The sequence below is a fragment of the Podarcis raffonei genome, chromosome 2 (genome assembly GCF_027172205.1).
Source record: "Podarcis raffonei isolate rPodRaf1 chromosome 2, rPodRaf1.pri, whole genome shotgun sequence".
NCBI lineage: Eukaryota > Metazoa > Chordata > Lepidosauria > Squamata > Lacertidae > Podarcis > Podarcis raffonei.
Window position 1 is genome coordinate 5,478,341 of NC_070603.1, and position 20,327 is coordinate 5,498,667.

Here is a 20,327-nt window from a genome sequence, read left to right on the forward strand (position 1 = left end):
TGCAGAGGGTAGCTCAGATTCAGGCACTTCCATTCTTGGCCTTTCAGCAGAATGTAGCAAACCCATTAAACTCAGTTGAATTGATAAAAATATATACTTTATTCTTTTCTAGAGTGCCAGAAACAGGATTCAGGACACATAAATCTAGGAGCAGGAACCTTGGTCCAGGCCTACAAGAATATGAAACAGGCAACAATAAATATTTTATTTACACACATATGTAAAATTCTCGGCAATCCCAACCACTTCTTCAGTGCATATTACTTACAGGTTTATCCGGTGAGTGGGTGAGAGCAGAGTGAAACGAAGAGGAGAAAAAACACAACTTTTTAAAATAAAAAAGCCAGTACTTTCTCCAAACACATTTTCTTGGCAAAGTGATCAAAGGCCAGAAGGCACATGAGTGTGTGTGCGTGCATGCATGTGTGTGTGTGTGTGTGTGTGCATGTGTGTGTGTGCGTGCATGCACACTGCATTTGGGAATAGTTGTAAACACATGTAACAACATGTAATTTGGGGAAACTGCCTGCCTGCCTGCCTTTGAACTTGACAAGCACTTGGCAAGTCAACACCAGGGGCCTTTGACAGATCAAGCCACTGTATCGCCACTTTGTTGTGCACAGATGTGACACTCGGAGATAGAACCAAGGGACTGGCGTGCGAAGCCCGTGATGTTCTCTTTTGCATGTCCCATCTAAAGAAATGAAAACTGCCCAGAGTAGGGCTCTTGCTCACTTCCCATTCATTTTGATGGGGCTTATATAGGCACACCAAATCTATATGCCCCCATAGGTTATAAAATTGTGGCTCCACAGATTGCTTAGAACAGACTTCCCCCAGCGGTGGAGCATATGCCCGAGCTGCCCAAGGGGCGTGGAGGGTGCCCTCCCAGAGGGCTGCTCTCTGCCACTGGGTCAGAAGAGCTGCTGCTGCTGGGCATAAGGTGTGCTGCCCACTCGCCTGCCATTTTGTCACCCCCCTCAGTCATGACACTGGGGCGGCCCACACCTACTGCACCCCCTTCCTACGCCTCTGACTTCCCCAGCCTGGTGCTCTCCAGCTGATGGAGGACTACAATTCCCAGCATGCCTTCCCACTGACCATGCTGGGAGAAGCTGTAATCCAAGACATCTGGAAAGCACCCAGCTGGGGAAGGCTGGCCTGGGATTGGTGCTCCAGCGATGCTTCATGGAGCTGGCACATTGGGTTGCATCCCTCATGGGACGGGGGATACAAAAAGGCAAAGTATTAAATAAAAGACATTCACTCCAACACCTAGTAATCTTATACAGTGTCTCATCAATGAGAAGGAAAGTCCACTGAGGCAATGCTCAATCTGTGAAATGAAAGATGCCAGGTTGCGTGTTGGTCAAACATGCCTGGAAGATGCTCCCTGTAGTCTGGACACTCCTAAACCTTTCTTCACAAGCTCAGAGGTATTTTTTTCCTATTCTGACCACTGCAAGAATAGGAACAACAGCAATGACAGCAACGACAGCAACAACAACAACAGTTCCAGCTAATGGGAATACAGCTAATACACTGGGAGATACAAGGCCAAGTGTTGAAGTCTTCCAGGATTCTGCCCTGATGAAGAGATCTGGTTCAAATTAAAGCCTGTGATGAGAATCTTGACAAGCAGGCAGGACCTGAGGGGCTGCCTAACAAGCAGAGAGACACAATCTGAACTCGTGGGGACCTGGGTCTGGCAAGCATATATACACACAAATGTCCCCTTTCCTCCCAGGCTTCTTTCAGCCATCCAGCTTGTGCTGAGTCTCTCTCTCCATGTAGTCTGTGGACAGCAGAACCTTGTTTGGGGCAGGGGTGGCTGGGTGTGGGTAACTCAGCTGCCTGCTTGCTAGACCAATAAAGGGTGCGGAGACAGATGGGGAGGTGAGGTGGCCGTGGCGGCAGGCAGGGCTGTTTTTCTTGGTGGGGTGTGCATTTTTTGGATCCCCTCTATTAAGAAGTGTTTTGTTTCCTGGATGCAGAATGTTCTTCGCTTTCCTTTCTTTGCTCACAAGCACTCATGCAACACTTGCATGTTGGTGCAGTTCAAGCAGCTGACATGGCAGCACCAGTGGAACGTGCAGTTGCAGCGCTCCGTCACCCGCTGCGTCCGGGTCCGGTACCCCCTCCCACAGCACAGCAGCTCGCAGCCGTCCAGGGCAGGGGAGGAGCTGTTGCAGGAGCGGCCTGCTGTCCCCGCTGTCCCTGTCTTGCCACTGTAGGTGCAGAAGTTGGGTGACTTCTCAAAATAGACCAGGTCGTGGGGGGAAGGGGGCTTGTGGGCAGGGTTCTCGGGCTCCAGGTGGTGCAGCTCCACCCGGGAGGCCCGGTTGCTGCCTTTGTTGCCGTAGATGACCCGTGAGGCACCATCAAAGCGGTCCTTGAGAAAGTCCCCCACGGTCCGGAAAGTGGGCAGCCGCATCCAGCAGGTCTTGACCGTGCAGGAGCCAGACATCCCATGGCACTTGCACTCCTGGCGCATCTCGGTGAAGACCGTCTGAATGGTAACAAAGGAAGGAAATGCCTGTTAGAAGACACCAGAGCAGCAGGGTTCTGAGCCAGCCACAGTATGGCCCACACCATAGAACAGGCATAGGCAAACTCTGGCCCGCCAGATGTTTTGAGACTACAATTCCCATCATCCCTGACCACTGGTCCTGTTAGCTAGGGATGATGGGAATTGTAGTTCCAAAACATCTGGAAGGCCAGAGTTGGCCTATGCCTGCCATAGAATCATAGAATTGTGTGGTTGGAAGGAACCCCAAGGGCCATCGAGTCCAATGCCGTGCAAAGCAGTAATCTCAACTAAAACATCCCTGACAGATGCCCCCCCCAACCTCTGCTTAACAACCTCCAGTAAAAGAGGGTCGACCTCCTTCCGAGGGAGTCCATTCCACTGTTGAACAGCTCTTAATTGCCAGAGTTCTTTTCTGTTTAGTCAGAATCTCCTTTCTTGTAACTGGAAGCCACTGGCTCAAGTCCTAGCTTGCAGAACAGGAGAAAACAAGCTTGTTCTCTCTTCCATGTGACAGCCCTTGAGATATTTGAAGATGGCTCTCATATCTCCTCTCCATCTCCTCTTTTCCAGGCTAAACATACCCAGCTCCCTCAACCGTTCCTCATAAGGCATGGTTTGCAAGACCCTTGGTCATCTTGGTTGCCCTCCTCTGCACACGTACCAGCTTGTCCAGATCTAAATTCATGCCTAAACGCTTGGCTCCCAGGGCTGCATACTTTTCATAGCATAGTGGAACAGCTAAGTCATAGTGAAACAGTAGTCAGGAAGTTTATGGTTCAAATATTGCCCTGGCCACAAACTCACTTCGTGGCAATATCTCTTACCCTCAGTCTTCCCCCACCTCATCTGCAATAGGGGGATAACAGTTTTGAGTAGCAATGGCCACAACCTTAAGTGACTTAAAAGAGGATTAAACAAATTCATGGAGGATAAACTATCAACAGCTTCTAGCTACGAGGGCTATGTCCAACATCCACCACCAGAGTATGCCTCTGGATGCCTCTGAAAGCCAACTGCTGGGAATCACAAGGGACGGGGAGCACTGATGTTCTCAGGACTTGCTTTTGAGCTTCCCATAAGGATCTGGTGAGACGCTGGACTACCTGGGCCTTTGGCCTCATCAAACAGGACTTGTCTTATAACCTACCTTATAGGCAATTGTGGGGATTATGTGGACCATGTACTGTACATAAAGTGCTCTGAAGTGCCGCCTTATTATTATTATTATTATTATTATTATTATTATTATTAATCAAGATCATTATTGTTATTAATTCCAACAGAGGAGCTTGCCCAAGTTTTCTCAGTGCCCGCGAGGTGAGGGCTGCTTGGGTCTGTGCTTCTCACTTGCTCTGCTCTGCTGGGAACCCCTCCTCCCACCAGACCCATCTCTCCCACCCCTTTGCCTGCAAGAGGGAGCTGTTCCCTTGGCGCACTGTGGGCCACCCTCCCACCCACGGAATGTGGATGCGTCTTTCCAAGCCCAGAGCTTTCCCTTCCAAACGGGTTTTACTGCAATTAGAAGAATTGGAACCATTTCCTTCCAGATGTGTAGGAGCCCACATGGCAGCCGGGCTTGTGGTTCTGGGCTTGGCTAGCATGCAGAAGGTTTGCCTGCTTAAGGGCTGCCTTCTCCCCCTGCTCCCCCCTCCTTTTTTGGCCACCACAGCCCACCCCTCCCATGCTGCCTACTGCCACCCTCGTCGCCCATCCTATAACCTACTTCTGAGAAGTCAGCAGGGACACACACGTCCCAATGCACATGTTCACACACATACATGGATGCAGAGAGCACAGAGATACACAAATAGCTCTTGTTCATGAGTGTAGAGGCCCCGCCATGAGGTCAGGGAGCAGATTTTATGATACCATAAGTGGCAGACAGGCAGATTTGATGCACTGGGCACATAATCCACGAGGAAGTTCTCCTGTGCAAGCCCTACTGTGCAGAGTAGCTGCTGCAGAAGAGCAATTTGGTGGCTGTGTACACACCATACATTAAGAGCACATTGCTTCCCTAAATAATACCAGGAACAGTCCTTTATGGCTTACAAACTGCAGTTCTCAGCACCCTTAATAAGCTACAGTTCCCAAGGTCCTTTCAGGGAAGCAATGTGCTTTAAACGTATGGTGTGCACATACAGCCTAAGACCTTGCACAGCTCATGTTCAATTAGGGTCATGCAGGGGGAATTGTGCCCTGTGATAAATTGTGGAAGGCAAAATGAGATCCATTTCGGTCTCCTGCCAAGCAGAACTTTAAAAAGATAACAGAGCAGCTTTTACTCTGATTTCTGGGACTTTTTAGGATGATCAATTTCTTAGAGATGATGGTGTAAATATTTCAGGTCCTCAAACTGGGGATTGGGTAGAACTTGACAATGAGCACCCAGACGGCCGTTCGAAAGAGAAAAAAATTATTATGGGAATAAAAACTGCAAACAAAACAGAGGCCCTTTGGAGAAGGAGCAATGCCTAGATGTGTACAGGCTAATAACTGAAGCCTCAAAGCCAAGACGGGAGAGCTGGAATGCCATATATAGTGGCCATATCAGAAACCTGGTGGAACAGTGAAAGCCAGTGGAATATGGTTATAGTTGGATATAAAACCTCTAGAAAGGGCAGGGAAGGCTGTGTTGGAGAACCAGAATAGTGGACCAGGACTTGCACTGTCCAAGGCCCACTGCCCAGCTCAGCCAGCGGACTGAGGGGCTTGGCCCTTCGGAGAAAGGAGTGGGCAGGAAACAGAGGAGCATGGCAAGCTGCCCTACACTGAGTCACACTCATTGGTCCATCTTTTCTACACTGACTCCTGGGATCCCTCCCAGCCCTGCCTGGAGATGCTGGGAATTGCATGAACAGCAGATGCTCTGCCCATGAGCTACGAGCCTGCCAATTATCTTAGAGGTGAAAGGTGGAGGAGGGTTCATTTTCTTTAATAAATAAACAAAATTAAGAAGGGGCTTGTGTCACTTGCAGCACTCTGTCCCCCTAGACTTCCTAGAGGGGCTTCAGAGTGTTGCAACGCAATGGGATGCCATTGCTCTGGAGCCACTCCAAGTCCTGAGTGGCAAGAGGGAGGCAGCCGATCCACGCTTCCTGGAGTGGTGAGACATCATATAGGCGGAGGGATCTGGCAAAGAGGGGACTGTGCTACTGGGAGTAGCAGGAGCCCCATCTCTTAAGAGTTTAAAAACCTCCTGCATCTAAAGCAAGAGTGGAGAGGCCAGAGCTGGCGGTGGCAGAAGGTACCTGATCTCTCCCACCCCTGACAATCCTAGCAGTGCCTCTGGCAGCAGGGGGCGTTCCTCTATGTCCAAAAGGGTGCAGGGCAGAGCGGGGGAACTTGTGGCCTTGCAGATGTTGTTGGACTCCAAGTCCCATCAGCTCTGGACAGACTGGCCCAATGGCCAGGGAGTATGGGAGCTGGGGCTCCAGCTATAGAGAGCCACAGAGCGTGAAGGCTATTAAACCAGGCAGCTAAAGAGAAAGAAACTTCTTCATAGAATTGCTGGGGGTGGAAATAATGATTGCACAGCCAAAGATCTTTGTTTCGTTTTTCTGGGACCGTTTGTCACACATCAAGCGGGGTGGGATTCTCTGCTTCCAGGGATGTAGGGGGAATGAATTTCTATGAAATGTTCGAGGTGGGAGTTAACCTTAGTTAACTATGAGGAGGCTAAACCCCACCCCCTTTTTCTGTTTGTTTGTTTGTTTGTTTGTTTGTTTGTTTGTTTGTTTGTTTTTTAAAAGAAAAAGGAAGAAAGAATACTTGAGACCAATAATGATAGCAGGCAGCCTCTCCTGGCGATATTTCAGAATGCCCATGGGATTGACACTAGATGGTGACATACCGTCACTCCCAGGGGCGTGGGAACCATGGCTGGCAGGCTGCCGAAGGCTGTGCTCAGAGTGGCTGGGAGGCCTTTTCTCCTTCCAGTTGCAGAAAGAGAGAAATGCAGCTAAAGCCAGTATCATATTGCCTTTATTAAAGTCCATGGGGAGGATGGATTAGGAATACTAGATATGGTTTTGGGTGGGATCTGGTCCCTTGGGACACGGGAAAGGGCTTTCTTGGTGACTGCTCCCGGACTCCGGTACTCCCTCTTTGGAGAATCCAGACTGGCTCCCTCCTCGTTGTCCTTTGGCTGGCAGGTAAAGACCTTCTTCTCTCAACAGGCTTTTGGAAACTGACTGCTTTTAATGAAAGGGCAGGTGCCCTGCTGTTTACAGTACAATTATTTGTATGTTTTAAACAGATCTTATGTGTGTACAGTGGGCGCTCAGGTTGCGAACATGATCCGTGCGGGATGCACCTTTGCAACACGCAGCATTTGCAATCAGCATGCGCGGGTTGCGACTCGGTGCTTCTGCACATGCGCAAAGTGCAATTTAGCACTTCTGCGCATGCGTGACCCCCAAAACCCGGAAGTAACCTGTTCCGGTACTTCCGGGTTTTGGCAAATCCGTAACCCCAAAAAATGCAACCTGAAGGGTCTGTAACCCGAGGTATGACTTTATATAGTTTTAATTCTATTATTATTTTTTATTATTATTTATTATATAGTTTTAGCAATTTAGCTGCCTTGAGTTCCATTGAGGAAAATAGGAAGAAGAAGAATGCAAGGAGGACCCTGCTGGGTGAGGCCAAAGGCACATCTAGTTCAGCATGCAGCCAACCAGATTCTGCCTCTGGGAAGCCCACAAGCAAGTCATGAGTGCAACAGTGCTCTGCCAACTTGTGATTCCCCATTCAGAGCACATACCCCACCCCGAAGAATCCTGGGAATTGTAGTTTTAAGTGTGCTGGGAAGTGCAGCTATATGGTGGATAAACTACAGTTCCCAGGATTCTTTGGGGCAAAAATCTGCTTTAAATGTATGATGTGTACGCAGCCAGAGTTAACTGTTTTGGTGGAGTTTAGTATAGTGAGCCAATCTTGTGAGTACTTGGACACTATTCAAATCATTACACATCCGCTCTTGATTGAAAGCCATTTTTCCACGTTTTTTTGGTGGGGTCAGGACAGAGTGAATTATGGTCTAGAGTCTAGACACATGTTGAAACACTCACAAGAACAGTTTGATAGTTCAGATAACAGCAAAAGTCAGCTGTTGCTGACTTCACCATGTGAAAAATGGTTGTGTGAATGGCATCCCCTAGTCTACACACAATAGGTTGTCATTCTCTCTAACTGTGGTCTTATTCGTATTTTTGTTTGCTTTTCAACATGTTTTTAAAAATCCTGCCAATGTCACTGTCATCCATTATCCCCACTGTGGAAAGAAAATAGCTTACAACAGCCCAGCCCAGTGTTGCTATTGCAGCTGAGATGTGGGTTTCTGCACGTGCTGTAGTGCAGATGAGGCTCATCCACCTGGGAAGGTAGCCCATCTAGAAGAAGGAAAACTCTGATCCTAAACCTCTGCTGCCTTGCAGGATATCTTTGGGGAAGAAAAGGCTAAGGAGTGGAGTCCCTAAGACGGTTGGATGGCACCTTGTACACCTCCTTCTGGCAACTCAGGACCTCCATACACACCACCCAGGCTTGCACCCTGCGGTAGTTGGTTTGGTGCTGCAAACACAGCAATCTACACACACACACACACACACACACACACACACACCTGCAAGCACATATACAGCTTTGTCTACACTTCCTCGCCCACACGCTCTCTCACTTCCTACCAGACGTCCTGCTTCATTGTTGTGCAAATTCATCAGGAAACGCAGGTCCCGCCCCTTCTCATTGGAGTCCACGAACTCTCGTCCAAAGACCCTGCCAAAGTCCACATTGTCGCTACAGCCACCCCAGTGCCAGTCAGGACCCCCTGGGCCCCGCCGGCGGTAGTCGCAGGTGCAGGATTCGATGGAGCCCTCGGAGCAGGAGCGGGCCACAGAGTGGGTGACGCCAGCGCTGGTGATGGCGAAGATGAAAGCTGTTTCGCGGCAACCTGGAGGTGGGAGATGGGAGGCGGAGATATGGCATGTCAGCATGCGGCATCAGAGTCCACAGTTCATTTCTCCCCGTTCAGAATAAAGGCCACCCCAGCACACGCCTGGAGATCAACATCACTGCTGGCACAAATAACAGCTGCTGCCTCATTCATCAAGTATCCCCTGGGATAGCTCAGTTGGTAGAGAATGAGGCTGTTCATCTCAGGGTTGTGGGTTCAAGACCCAGGTTGGGCAAAAGATTCCTGCATTGCAGGGGGTTGGACTAGATGACCCTCGTGGCCCCTTCCAACTCTACAATTCTTTGAGTCTAAGTATTTTCTCTCCCTCTTCACATTTAGGAAGATGGAGGCACCTTGCAAAGTGAACTTTTATTGAGGCAGCCAGAAGAATACCCATAAAAATCAGAAAACCAAAAAGAAACGGTTCGTAGAATCATAGAATCGCAACATCCTGCCGTCCATCCCTGTCCCACAAACCGGAAGGATCCCAAGACCCTGTTTTTGCCCTGCCCTGTCCACAAGACAATTACCGGCAGGGACCAAACAGCCATGAGAGTCTCCTTGCCATCACCATACTTGGGAGGTAGTAATATCCAACTGCCAAACTCCATCCACCGTTCACCTTGCATAATCCAACCAAAACTGTTATAATAAACTGATAGTAGGTAGCCTGCACAACTACGTTGAGATAGGTTATTCATACAAGCAAACTAAGCCAGATGTTGCAAGGAGCATGGGGAAAGCTCGTGGTTACAATCCAGTGTGCCTACAGCAGGGGTGGGGAATGTGTGGTATTCCAGATGTTGCTGGACTCCAGCACCTGTCAGTCCAGCCAGCATGGCCCAGTGGTCAGGGATGATGGGAGTTGTAGTTTAGCAACATCTGGAGTGCATCAGGTTCCACAATTCTTGCTGTACAATCTTGATTTTGTGCTTACAAGATGTGTGTGATGGTACTATCTTAGAGAAGTCTCCCCTCTTTCTTATACAAAAGGAGGACAGTCACTTTTAAAAACCTGCTTCCTGATGAATTGGGAGCATCTTTTCGAATCAAAGAATTGAAAAGATTGATTGGCTAAATACTGCAAACCATTAAAAAAATTCTTTAGCTGGGAAAGGAGAGCAAGAAGAGGCATGCTAAAGAGTCTGAGAGTTTGTGGGAAAGGAATGTCTTTCCTCTTCATATGGAGAGGAAAATAATAACAATTACTGACTATTAAAAACCAAAATAATACATGATGCCTGGTGTACAAATCCCAGCTGTGTGCTGTGTTTATGCGCTGATAATAGAAGGAAACTTTTTGCACACAGGAGCTGTGCACTTAAACTGCCTCCTCTGGGCAACACAAGCACATTTTGCCTTTTCCAAGGGGTCTCTCTCTCTCTCTCTCTCTCTCTCTCTCTCTCTCTCTCTCTCTCACCAGCATAGCGCACCACTGTGGCACCACAAGCCATCCTAACCAGGATGAGGCAGAGATGATAGCCAAGGTGAAATAATGGTTAGTGTGTCAGATTAGGATGGGGAAAACTCCAGTTCAAATCCCCAGCTGGGAAGGAAGTTCACAAGGGCCAGCTGCCCTCTCTTAGAGCAACCTACCACAAGGCTTGTTGCAAAGACAAAATAAGGAGTCTTGCATGCTACCCTATGCTCCTTGAAGAAATGGTGGGGCAACTGCTATATATTTTGGAAAGTACTGTAGTTTCTCTGTTCACTATGCATTTGGACTCCTCTTAAGAAACTGAACCTTTCAAAAGTGTACTGATTTTAATTCCAAAACTGATTTTTGGTTTCTTAGAATTCCCAAGCAACTGTGAGTACAAGGCTGTTGGTTAGTAATAATGACAGGTAACCAGAAGACATTTTCAATACATGAATTGGGAACCCATGGTAGGTTTCCAGTGCTTCATGGCACTTCCCCGCACACTGAATAAATTCAAGGCGACTGTGGTGCCTTCGGACAGGTTGTAGGGCTTCATTTGTGTGCAAATTCTTCCAGTTTCCCAAGGACCAGGAAGTTCTGGGGTAGCTGTTCAAGTTCCTCCTTATGAGGGGAGAGAACTAGAGACTACTGGAATATTTTTCAGTTTAAAATATCTATTTAAATCATGATAGCTAATCTGACTCTGGCCCTCCAGATGTTGCTGTACTACAGCTGCCATCATCCTTGGCCTTTGAGATCTGGAGCCCAGCTCCAGATGTTATCAATCTGGAGAGCCATCAGTTAGTCATGAGGCAGCTGCCTTGGGTGGCAGAATCCCAAGGGGCGGCGTCACCATGGGTGCCCCATCTGCCCCTGCCGCCACAGCTGGAGAAGCAAGGAAAAGCAGTGGCAGCAGCTTCTGGCGAGATCTTGTGGTCGTGGTGGGTGCCCTGCCCCCTCCCTGCTGCTAGAGATGCAAGAAGAAGCAACTGCAGCTTCCAGGTGCCTGAAAAATCTTGTGAACCCCTTCCTGAAACCTGCAAGCTCTGCATGCCTGGGAAGTGAGGCCTCAGAGGGGGTGGGGTGGGGGTGGCCTGAGGCAAGATGGGACAGGCCTTCCCCGTGTTAATCGCTCCCTGATATACATGGAGCATGGGGGAGCAGGCAAGCTCCAAGACAGACAATGTTAAGTTTATAAAATGGCACCAATTCAACCTAAAGCAAACAGCACTTATCTGGACCCCCTTCAAACAAACACCTATCCCGCCACAGGCTGCTTCTTCCATGCTTGAACTGGTGTCTCTGGGTGGTCACACTGCAATGCTTATGGAAGAGACATATTCTAGCCACCAAAACCCATGGAGCAAGCCAGCTTACAGAACATCAGCCGAACTGACCATCAAGACCTATAAGCAAACAGGTGTTCAACAAAAGATGCTAATCCTTCCACTGGATATTTTGACAACATGCGTAATGTTTGTAATGAATCATAGAATCACAGAACTCTAGAGCTGGAAGGGACTCCAAGGGTCATCTAGTCCAACTCAGGAATTTCAACACATGGTTCCTCATTCAATCTGAAACCAAAGCAGACTCTACTTAGCTATGCAAATGTGCTAGCAGTTTTGTTGCTGCACCACTATGAAGATAATATCCTCATGACACATATTTTAACACTTTCAATAACAATGCTTCTATTCTCATGCCTATTTTGCATTCCGAATAAGGATGCACCTGGGGCAGGTGAGGCTATCTTGCTCTTCTAGTTAACACTAGACAGCAATAGCCCAGGCTTGACTTGAGTAACTTTATGACTTGTTCCACCTAATTCCTGCTTTTGATTACACATTTCCCACTCTCATTTCAGGAAGTTTAGGTAAAGTAAAGGTAAAGGTTAGAGTGGCCTGTATTGGTCTCAGGCAGTCTGGGAAACTGGTGTGCATGCTAAGACTTGCATCGCGCGCCCTTGGAGTATTTCTTGTGATCATCACTAACTGGGCCAGGGGTCTATGGCAAATGCAAATATCTGTGCTGCCGTGTGGATTTATAATGTTTTTAAGCAAAAATGAAAAGAAGCTCTGATTGTGAAAGAGGAGGGAAGAACAGACAATAGGGCAGCAGTGGTGCAAAAGCTTATCCATTGTTAATGAGTCACACAAGCTTGCATCACACATACAAAACACTGGGAAGCAGAACACAAATATCATGAAATGCAAAGTAGTCTACACTTCCTTGCATTACTTCCTGTAGCAGATTCATAAGAAATCCGCTCATTTGGTTGTAACAGACTTCCATTTATACCAGGGGTGGGGAATCCGTGGCCCCCCAGGTCTCCTTAATCCCAGCCACTGTGGCCAACGGTCAGAGATTATGGGAGTTAGGAGTCCAGCATCTGGACAGCCCTGGTCTAGACTGGGGAAGACAGATGTGAAAGAGCACATGGTTATTGATTCAACCAAGCAGAAGAAGAGAAATAGAGCTTTTCAGATTGTGGTGAACCAATCATCTGGGATTCTTTATTCTCTTGTTCCAATGGGTAGGCAAGAACACAATCTTGGCTGCGCCAGGCTCATTCTATATAAGCGAATGGATCCCCACCCCAGGACTCCTATGGCCCAGTCTCCGTCTCCTGTCACCTCCTTACCTCTGTTGACAATCTTGCCAAAAATGTTTGGCCCTGGTGTGGTGGGGCAATTCCAGCGGCGGTTGCGGAACTGCCACTTGCACTCCTTGATGGCGCTCTGCAGGCCGCTGCTGATGCTGTGCAGGATGCCTGGGTTCTGGCGGATGAGCTTGCGCTGCTTGCGGCTCAGCAGCTGCAGAGAAGGGTCCAGCACCAGCTGCACATTCTTGGAGTCCGTCAGCAGGTTGGTAGATGAGGCCACATTGATGATTCCCCTGCAGTCACAGAACGGCAAGGGTTTAAGCAGAAAGTTCAAATTCTGACACACAAATTTTGGTGTGTGAAACGGCACATTCAAATTTCTTGCAGCATTGAACATGGATATTTCCATCAGCTGAGGGACTTATTGGCATCTTCTGACTGTTTTCATAGGCATCAAATGTAAAATCTCATTCACTGCCAGCTGTCAAATGCTAAATATCATTGCTTGTGAACTGCTGAATGCTGTGAAATGCTACAAACCACTGCATGCTTATTTAGAACCATTGGGGGGTTGAGGTATCTGACAATGATTAAAACTAATAATAATAATAATAATAATAATAATAATAACAACAACAATAAACAGCAACATGAAAGGAGCACCAGTAATATTCACTATCAAGCAGCATAAAAGTGGTGGTACAAAATAATTTTATAAAATTTGGAATTAAAACTTCCTACAGATTAACCTCACTGCCGAAAGTATCAGGACAATCAACCATAACATACCAGAGGGAGACCCTAACCAGCTTCCTATCCGTCAGATGCTTTTCTTAAAAGAACCAACTTTGCAATTTGGCGGAAGGTCATCAAAGAGGAAGTCAGATGGAGTTGCCTGCACAGGGAGTTCCAGAGCCTGCGCACACCTACAAAGAAGCCTCTTACCGTAGTCCCAACTAAATACGCTTCAGACGCTGGCAAGTCCCATAAGGCGGCCTCTGTTGATGACCTTAATGAGCAACCGCCTTGAGTCCCGTCAGGGCAGAGGTGGATTTAGGGGAGTGCAACCGGTTCAGTCGCACTGGGCGCAGAGCCTCAGGGGAACTGCAGGGATGCTGCAACTATGATTTAGAACAGAGCATGAGAGGCAGGGGTGCCAAATTCTGGTGTTGCACAGGGGGCCACTGAAATTTGAGACCCCAAGGTCTGCCACTTGGCAGGGGAAAAGATGAGGTATGTATAAATGAATGAATGAATGAATGAATGAATGAATGAATGAATGAAATATTAAAAATGGAAACAGCTCCTGAAGTCTACAGATGATTTATTTATTTTTTTAAGAAAGAATTGGATGTGGTACAGAGCCATTGATACTGAGTCGTGTAGTTGGGAACTTAGTCTAGCTCTCCATCAGCCTCAGACAAAGTGTTCAATAGTGTCAGGGATTCTGTAAGTCGGGGTCTCAAGACCACAGGGCCACAGGTTCCCCAGTCCTGGTCTAGTTATTAAACACAAGGGAGGCAGAGTGTTCCCATTTCTAGCCAGGGACGCCCTATACATCTAAAGAGCAACCAAAAGGAAATGCCATACATGTTTGCCATTAGGGGCACTTTACATGCTGGAAATGTGATAAATATTGAGCGAGAATTTCCTTCCTTTCTATTTCATTCAAGGAGAAAGAAGACTACAGAATTACCTAGCAAATCCCACAAAAACACATTAGCAACATATAACTCACTAGCCCAAGTGGCAGTCAAGGGTCTACATAGCAGAATCAGTGCAGAGTTGTCCAAAGTCTCTGCACCTTTCTTGCAAGTACTCTACCTCCTCCTTCAGCCCCAAGCAGTGGATTAGTTCTACAACTATTAGTGATTCCATTTTGCTGCCATGGCTAATACACACTGATATAACAATCCTCCATTAACTTGCTCTCACACTTTAAAATAAAATTTAAAGCCAAATAATCTAGTTGCTATAGGGACGCAGGTGGCGCTGTGGTCTAAACCACAGAGTCTAGGGCTTGCTGATCAGAAGGTCAGCGGTTCGAATCCCCGCGACAGGGTGAGCTCCCATTGCTCAGTCCCTGCTCCTGCCAACCTAGCAGTTTGAAAGCACGACAAAGTGCAAGTAGATAAATAGGTACCACTCCGGCAGGAAGGTAAACAGCATTTCTGTGCGCTGCTCTGGTTCACCAGAAGAGGCTTAGTCATGCTGGCCACATGACCCAGAAGCTGTATGCCGGCTCCCTCGGCCAGTAAAGCGAGATGAGAGCCACAACCCCAGAGTCGTCCGCAACTGGACCTAATGGCCAGGGCATAGCTGTCAACTTTTCCCTTTTCTTGCGAGGAATCCTATTTGGAATAAGGGAATTTCCCTTAAAAAGGGGGAAAGTTGACAGCAACCTTTAATCTAGTTGCTATCACTACATCTGTTGGTGGTGAGTTCCCCCACAGTAGTGATACACTGTGTGAAGCAATTCCTTTTCATAGAGTTGGAATGGCCCCTAAGGATCATCTAGTCCAACCCGCAGCAATGCAGGAACATGCAGCTTGTTGGCTGTGAACCTCCCACTGCCAATTAACTTTCCTGGGTAACGCCAAGAATCAATCAATTTCTCTCTCTCTCTCTCCTCCCTCCATACCATTCATGATTTCATAATTCTTTATCATGCAACACTAATATGTGAAGCTGAATAGAATATATGTTTGTTTGCTTGTTTGTTTGTTTGTTGTTAACCAGAAATAACAATAGCAACATAACTACAGATCTATGCTGCATATTCTAAGGGTCAAGCTGTACCTCATGCCCCATCCAGTGGAGGAGACTGCAAACAGCACCTGTGTGGTGACTTCTCCCCACAGTGGCCGCAATTTGTAGTGCTACTGGGCACCTGGATCTTGTGCCTCATGCACAGAGCACCACATACCACACATTCCTGGCAGCAGCTTGGGCTGGCGCTGCTACTGACCACAGGATGAAGAGCATCTACATGGTAAGAAGCACCACACACATTGTACACATGCCATGTGCAGCAGCCTCCCTCTCAGTGTGTTGAGTCTGAAAAGAAGGGAAGCTGTAATAGGTCACGGCACCTGCTCTGTGGATTAAGCTTCCACAAGAGGCGATGTTCCGTGAGACCTTATGCAGGTTTCTTCAAGGACCGTCCAATTACAGAAAGCATTTGGCTGAATGGCTGATCTGGTGCAAATTGTTGGTGTGTATTGCTGCTACTGATTGTACTTTTTCTTGTTTAAGCTATTTTATATTATTTTAAAATGCTGAGGGGGTTGCTTTTGTATCTGAAATGCAGGATAAAAACAAAACAAAATTAATGGAGCTGGCTGTGAACATTCCTAAGTATTGCGTAAAAGTAAACAGCAAGCAGTCCTATGTGCCTCCTGCTTTCAGTCTATAGATTATTCCTGATATCCATAAACATTAAATCAGATTTGTTGCTCTGTTGATTCTGCTTTGCGGTTTATTACTAATGAGTGTCTCACACAGATAGATAGACGGATTCAGTGAATGACTCACAGATGTATTAAAACTGTTAGGGTACCTCCTGATGAGTTACAGTCCTAAAAATTTGATACACCTGGTGAAAGAGACCTTGATTGCCAGAAAAATTCCCAAAGTAGAACATTTATACAACTCTATCACAAAACGGTGTCTCAAATAGACCCATACAATAATGAAGATTCTTCCAGGAAACCTAAATTTGGCATTCACACAGCCCAAGACATTGGAATTACTAGAAAAGCATCTGAGGAACATATATTTTAAAAATACTTTCCAAGATATGTGAGGTGGGGGGGGGGAGAAGGGAGACTTTTTTTGCACCTTCTAGTCAAAGCTTGGAGCACAGAGTTTCCTTTTCAGAAAGGACCAGAATTCTAACTTAGATCAAGCCAAGCCACATGCTCTATAAGACAGCCTATTGGTCTGTAGGACTTCCATGGCATCCTCAGATTTGGATGTGGGGCTTGCAGAGGACTTATTAACAAGGGACATATAGCTATGCTTGAAGAATGCAGGCTTCATTTACTAGTAGTATTAAAGACATTTGGGCCTCACTGACTCACACACTGCGAGTTGGAGCAGCAGATTCTTAAGGTACTTTCCGATGAGTTAGAACTCTGAAATTGGGTACACATGTCATCCAAGACACTCCAGTTCCAGAAATAATTTGAAACGTGGGACATTGTACTTCTCTCCTTCAAAACAGGGAGCTGATGGTGCATCCCCAAATAATTACGGTGCTTCAAATCGACCGCGAAAATGAATCTGTCAACACACACAACCCATCATATGCTGATTACTGTGAAAGTTGTAAGGGCATTTATACGTCTTTCCCTAATGATGGGAGGCATGAAATCTGTGCCCACAGTTTTAGGTACCAGTAAGCAACCCAGAAATTTGAAAGTTGGTACTTGTGCAGCCCAAGACACACAGATTGCTAGGGAAATCTGAAAACTGGGCATTTCCCAACTGCACCATCAACTTCTGATGCTTACCTCCTAGTAGGGGTCAGTATTTCAGCACACAGCAAGCTATGTGGGTGGAGTATTGGGAGCTGGGCATTCTGTTAACTGTTCAGGTTTGCATTTAGAAGAGGCGGCAGGCAGAGACCTAGAGCTATCCCAGCAGAATACACACTTTATTTTCATATCCTTAGCTATAGATACGCACCAAGCAGCTGCCCTTGTAACCTAATCTAATTCTGTGTACATGTTACAAACTTAAAATCAGGATAGATATGGATTGTGACTAAAGCTGTGTGTCTACTGCTTCGCAAACCAGTGGTGGGAGTGCACTGGATGCCAAGTAAATGGGCATGTGCGCTCAGCCTCAGATTCCATGCACCTGATACCTGCAACATGCCAAAGATCCTAGAGTGCTCCATGGTCTGAGACCATGCAATGCTTTTTAATGCCTCTGAAAATGCTGGTGCTCCAAGCAACTAGCTTGGCAAGCTGTACAACAGAGTGAGCCAGTGATAATTAATACACTGAACAAATTATACAGATTAGAGCTAGACTGCGGGATTCACACATAAGTCTTAACACAACAGAGTTTTTAAGATGAGTGTAAAGCCTACACAGGCCAGAATGCCCATTCAGATTGCAAATGCCCCTACTCACATGTAAAATGGTCAGAAGCACATGTGGACCATGCTAAAGAAGTGCAGGCTTGTTATTTAATTCTGATTTAATTGGGAATTCATTTAATTCTTGCAGATTTGAGATTTAATTCTCAAGGACACCCTTATGCAGCCCCCCTGAGAATGGTAGAGGTAATGGGAATGCTCTTTCTCCCAGGGCTACGATTAAGGATTAATGGGTTGCAGTACCTGCCCCTAAATATTGTTATGGGGAGACTAAGCATCTAAAAGTAAAAAGGAAAGTAGTAGTATAGGAAGAAATATTAATATAACTCATAGTAATTATGCAACAATAAATGAAGTAACATATAGCTGTGCCACAGCACCAGTGCAAACTGTACAGTAGATTATTATTATTATTATGTACTGTATTATATATGTATTTGATACCCCACCTTTTGCCCCTCACTCAAGGCAGCTTACAAATGATAAGACACACTTTCCTGCCCTTAATTAACCATCACTGTAGCTGTAACAGCAGCAGCAATAGCATCATCATCATCATCATCATCATCACCGTCGTCACTTTTCTAAAAGAAACTACTACAGCACACCTGTACGCTATCACACTTCCAAATTAGACCCACCGGCTGACCTCAGTTGCCAAAGGCGCCTTGGAGTGTCAGTGAAGGCTAGTTTAAGCCCTATGTCTTTTTCTGCCCTATATGTCTTGTACCACGAGGATGCCTCTCTCAGGCGTATGCAGATGCCCTGGTCCTTAGCTAGATCAGGATTCCACAGCAAAGGGCCAGGCGATACAACGTGCCTGCGGTCGGGAATCTTACAGGGCAAACCAGGTCCGGGCGGCTAGCCGAGCGTGCGCCCCCTTTGAGCGCGCCTTGGGTTCTTGCTCTGCTCATCCACCTGGGCACTTGGCGCAGCTTCCCGAAGCTCTGCCAGCAACACTAGGAGTGGGGAGGCGCAGGTCACCTCCGTGGGAGCCGGGCCGAGGCGGATTTGATTCCCCTCCCCAGGCTCTTCGAATTTGGAAAGGCTCCCCAAAGGCGCACAGCGCGTAAAGCGCACTTACCACCATCGGCCGCTGTTATTCACCGCCAGCGTGTTGGAAAGAGTGGAAAAAGCCAAAACCCACAAGGTCTTCAAGCCTAGCATTAATGCCACGGGGCTCATCGCTTCGCCTGCCCTGCTTGCCTGCTTGGCTGAACCGCCAAAAAAAAAAAAAAAAAAAAAAGCAGCGGAGAAGAGATGGGTGGGTGGAGAGGTGGGGTAGAGAATCCGTCTCCAAAGACCTTGCTGGAGAGGCGTGCACTGTGCGCCCGGGGAAAGGTCCTCACTTGTGGAGAGTAGTTTGAGCCCAAATCGAAGTTTTTTTGGTTTTTTAAAATAGTAGTAGTAGTAGTAGTAGTAGTAGTAGTAGTAGTAGTAGTAATAATAATAATAATAATAATAATAATAATAGAAAGAGAGGAGCAGCCGGCGAAAAGTCCCGCGAGGAGCTGCTCTCGGCTACCGGCCCTCCTGGATGGCGACGCTTCTCTCTGGAGAGCAACTAAGGCGCAAGAGGGGGAGACGTCGCGCGTCCTGCTAGCTGGGGGCCCCTCGAAGCACGTCTGACATCCCCTCGCCAGGGCCGGCTTCTTATAGAGGCTGTGATGAGGGTCGCCCTGGAGTGAGCCATCGAGCCAGAAGGATCCGGCGCGGTGCGCTACCGCGAACAATGCGCCTTTGCGCAAAGGAGACGCATCACAGCCCGACGGGGAGGGAAGGGAGGGGGGAAGCCAAGCGCCTTTGGACGGGCCGCTCCCCTTCCCGTCACATTAAATTCCAGGAGACCCGAGATACAGAAAACCCTCTTTCTGCAGGAGGGGAGGCTGCTTCTTGCTTGTCACTCAACTCCCCCAGCCCTTCACCCCACCCCAGCCCAGGACGGGGCCGCGGCCAGTCATTCTCTCCGAGGGACCTCTAGCCAGGCGCTGGTCTCCGACGTTCATGATCCAAGTGAAGAAGGAGCAGGAGCCAGAGGGGACGCGAAGGCACTTAAAGAAGGCCCGCTGGGTCACAGGAGTGGGAAGGCTTGCCGTGAGGACGCGGCCGAAGATCGCCTGGTCCTGCTCAGTAGCAGGAACAGGAGCCCCATCCCGCAGGATCGCCCCTCTCCGCGGGACTCCAGTCGCCACATTTGGCCGCCGAGGCTTTGCGGTGGCCTCGTTCCTCCTCTCCGGAGTCTTTTGGCTGCCGCTGGCCAGACGTCATCCCCCCGCTTGGGCTTGGCCTGGAGAGTCCTCAGCGCCTCCTTTCATCCCGCGGTGGCGGAGAGAGAGAGAGAGACAGCAGCAGATGGAGCGAATTAAGCTGCTGCCACTCGCGCGCTCGGCTCCGCTGGTTCCAGCTTGGGACGCAGCCGCTGGGAAGCTGCAGTCTGCAGAGAAGGGGAAGCATTGGGAGGGCAAGGCTGGCGCATGGGGGGCAGAAGTCCCCACGCAACTGAAGGTGGTCCTCAGTAGCTACACATACAAGACGCTCCCGGTCCTGTAGAGAATTGATACTTTCAATCATCCCAAATGGCTGATTATGGAGCGGGCGCGCGCGCAAAATTTTCGTATAGGATAGCGCGGCGAACTTTTCTACATTGACCAAAACTCTGCTCTGCCTGCCTGGGATTATACGTTAACAATCGGGGTCCAAAATCACATT

At 47.9% G+C, this 20,327-nt stretch overlaps 1 protein-coding gene across 1 annotated transcript; it reads right to left on the reverse strand.

Annotated features, from left to right (window-relative positions):
- Positions 1 to 458: 458 nt before the first annotated feature.
- WNT1 (Wnt family member 1) lies at positions 459 to 19,673 on the reverse strand. The gene is made up of 4 exons (XM_053371281.1): positions 18,703 to 19,673; positions 12,551 to 12,804; positions 8,218 to 8,483; positions 459 to 2,509 (listed from the first exon to the last, which is right to left on the reverse strand). Exons 1-4 carry the CDS (start codon positions 18,801 to 18,803, stop codon positions 2,021 to 2,023), a joined length of 1,110 nt encoding a protein of 369 aa, XP_053227256.1. The 5' UTR covers positions 18,804 to 19,673; the 3' UTR covers positions 459 to 2,020.
- Between the last annotated feature and the right edge of the window lie 654 nt (positions 19,674 to 20,327).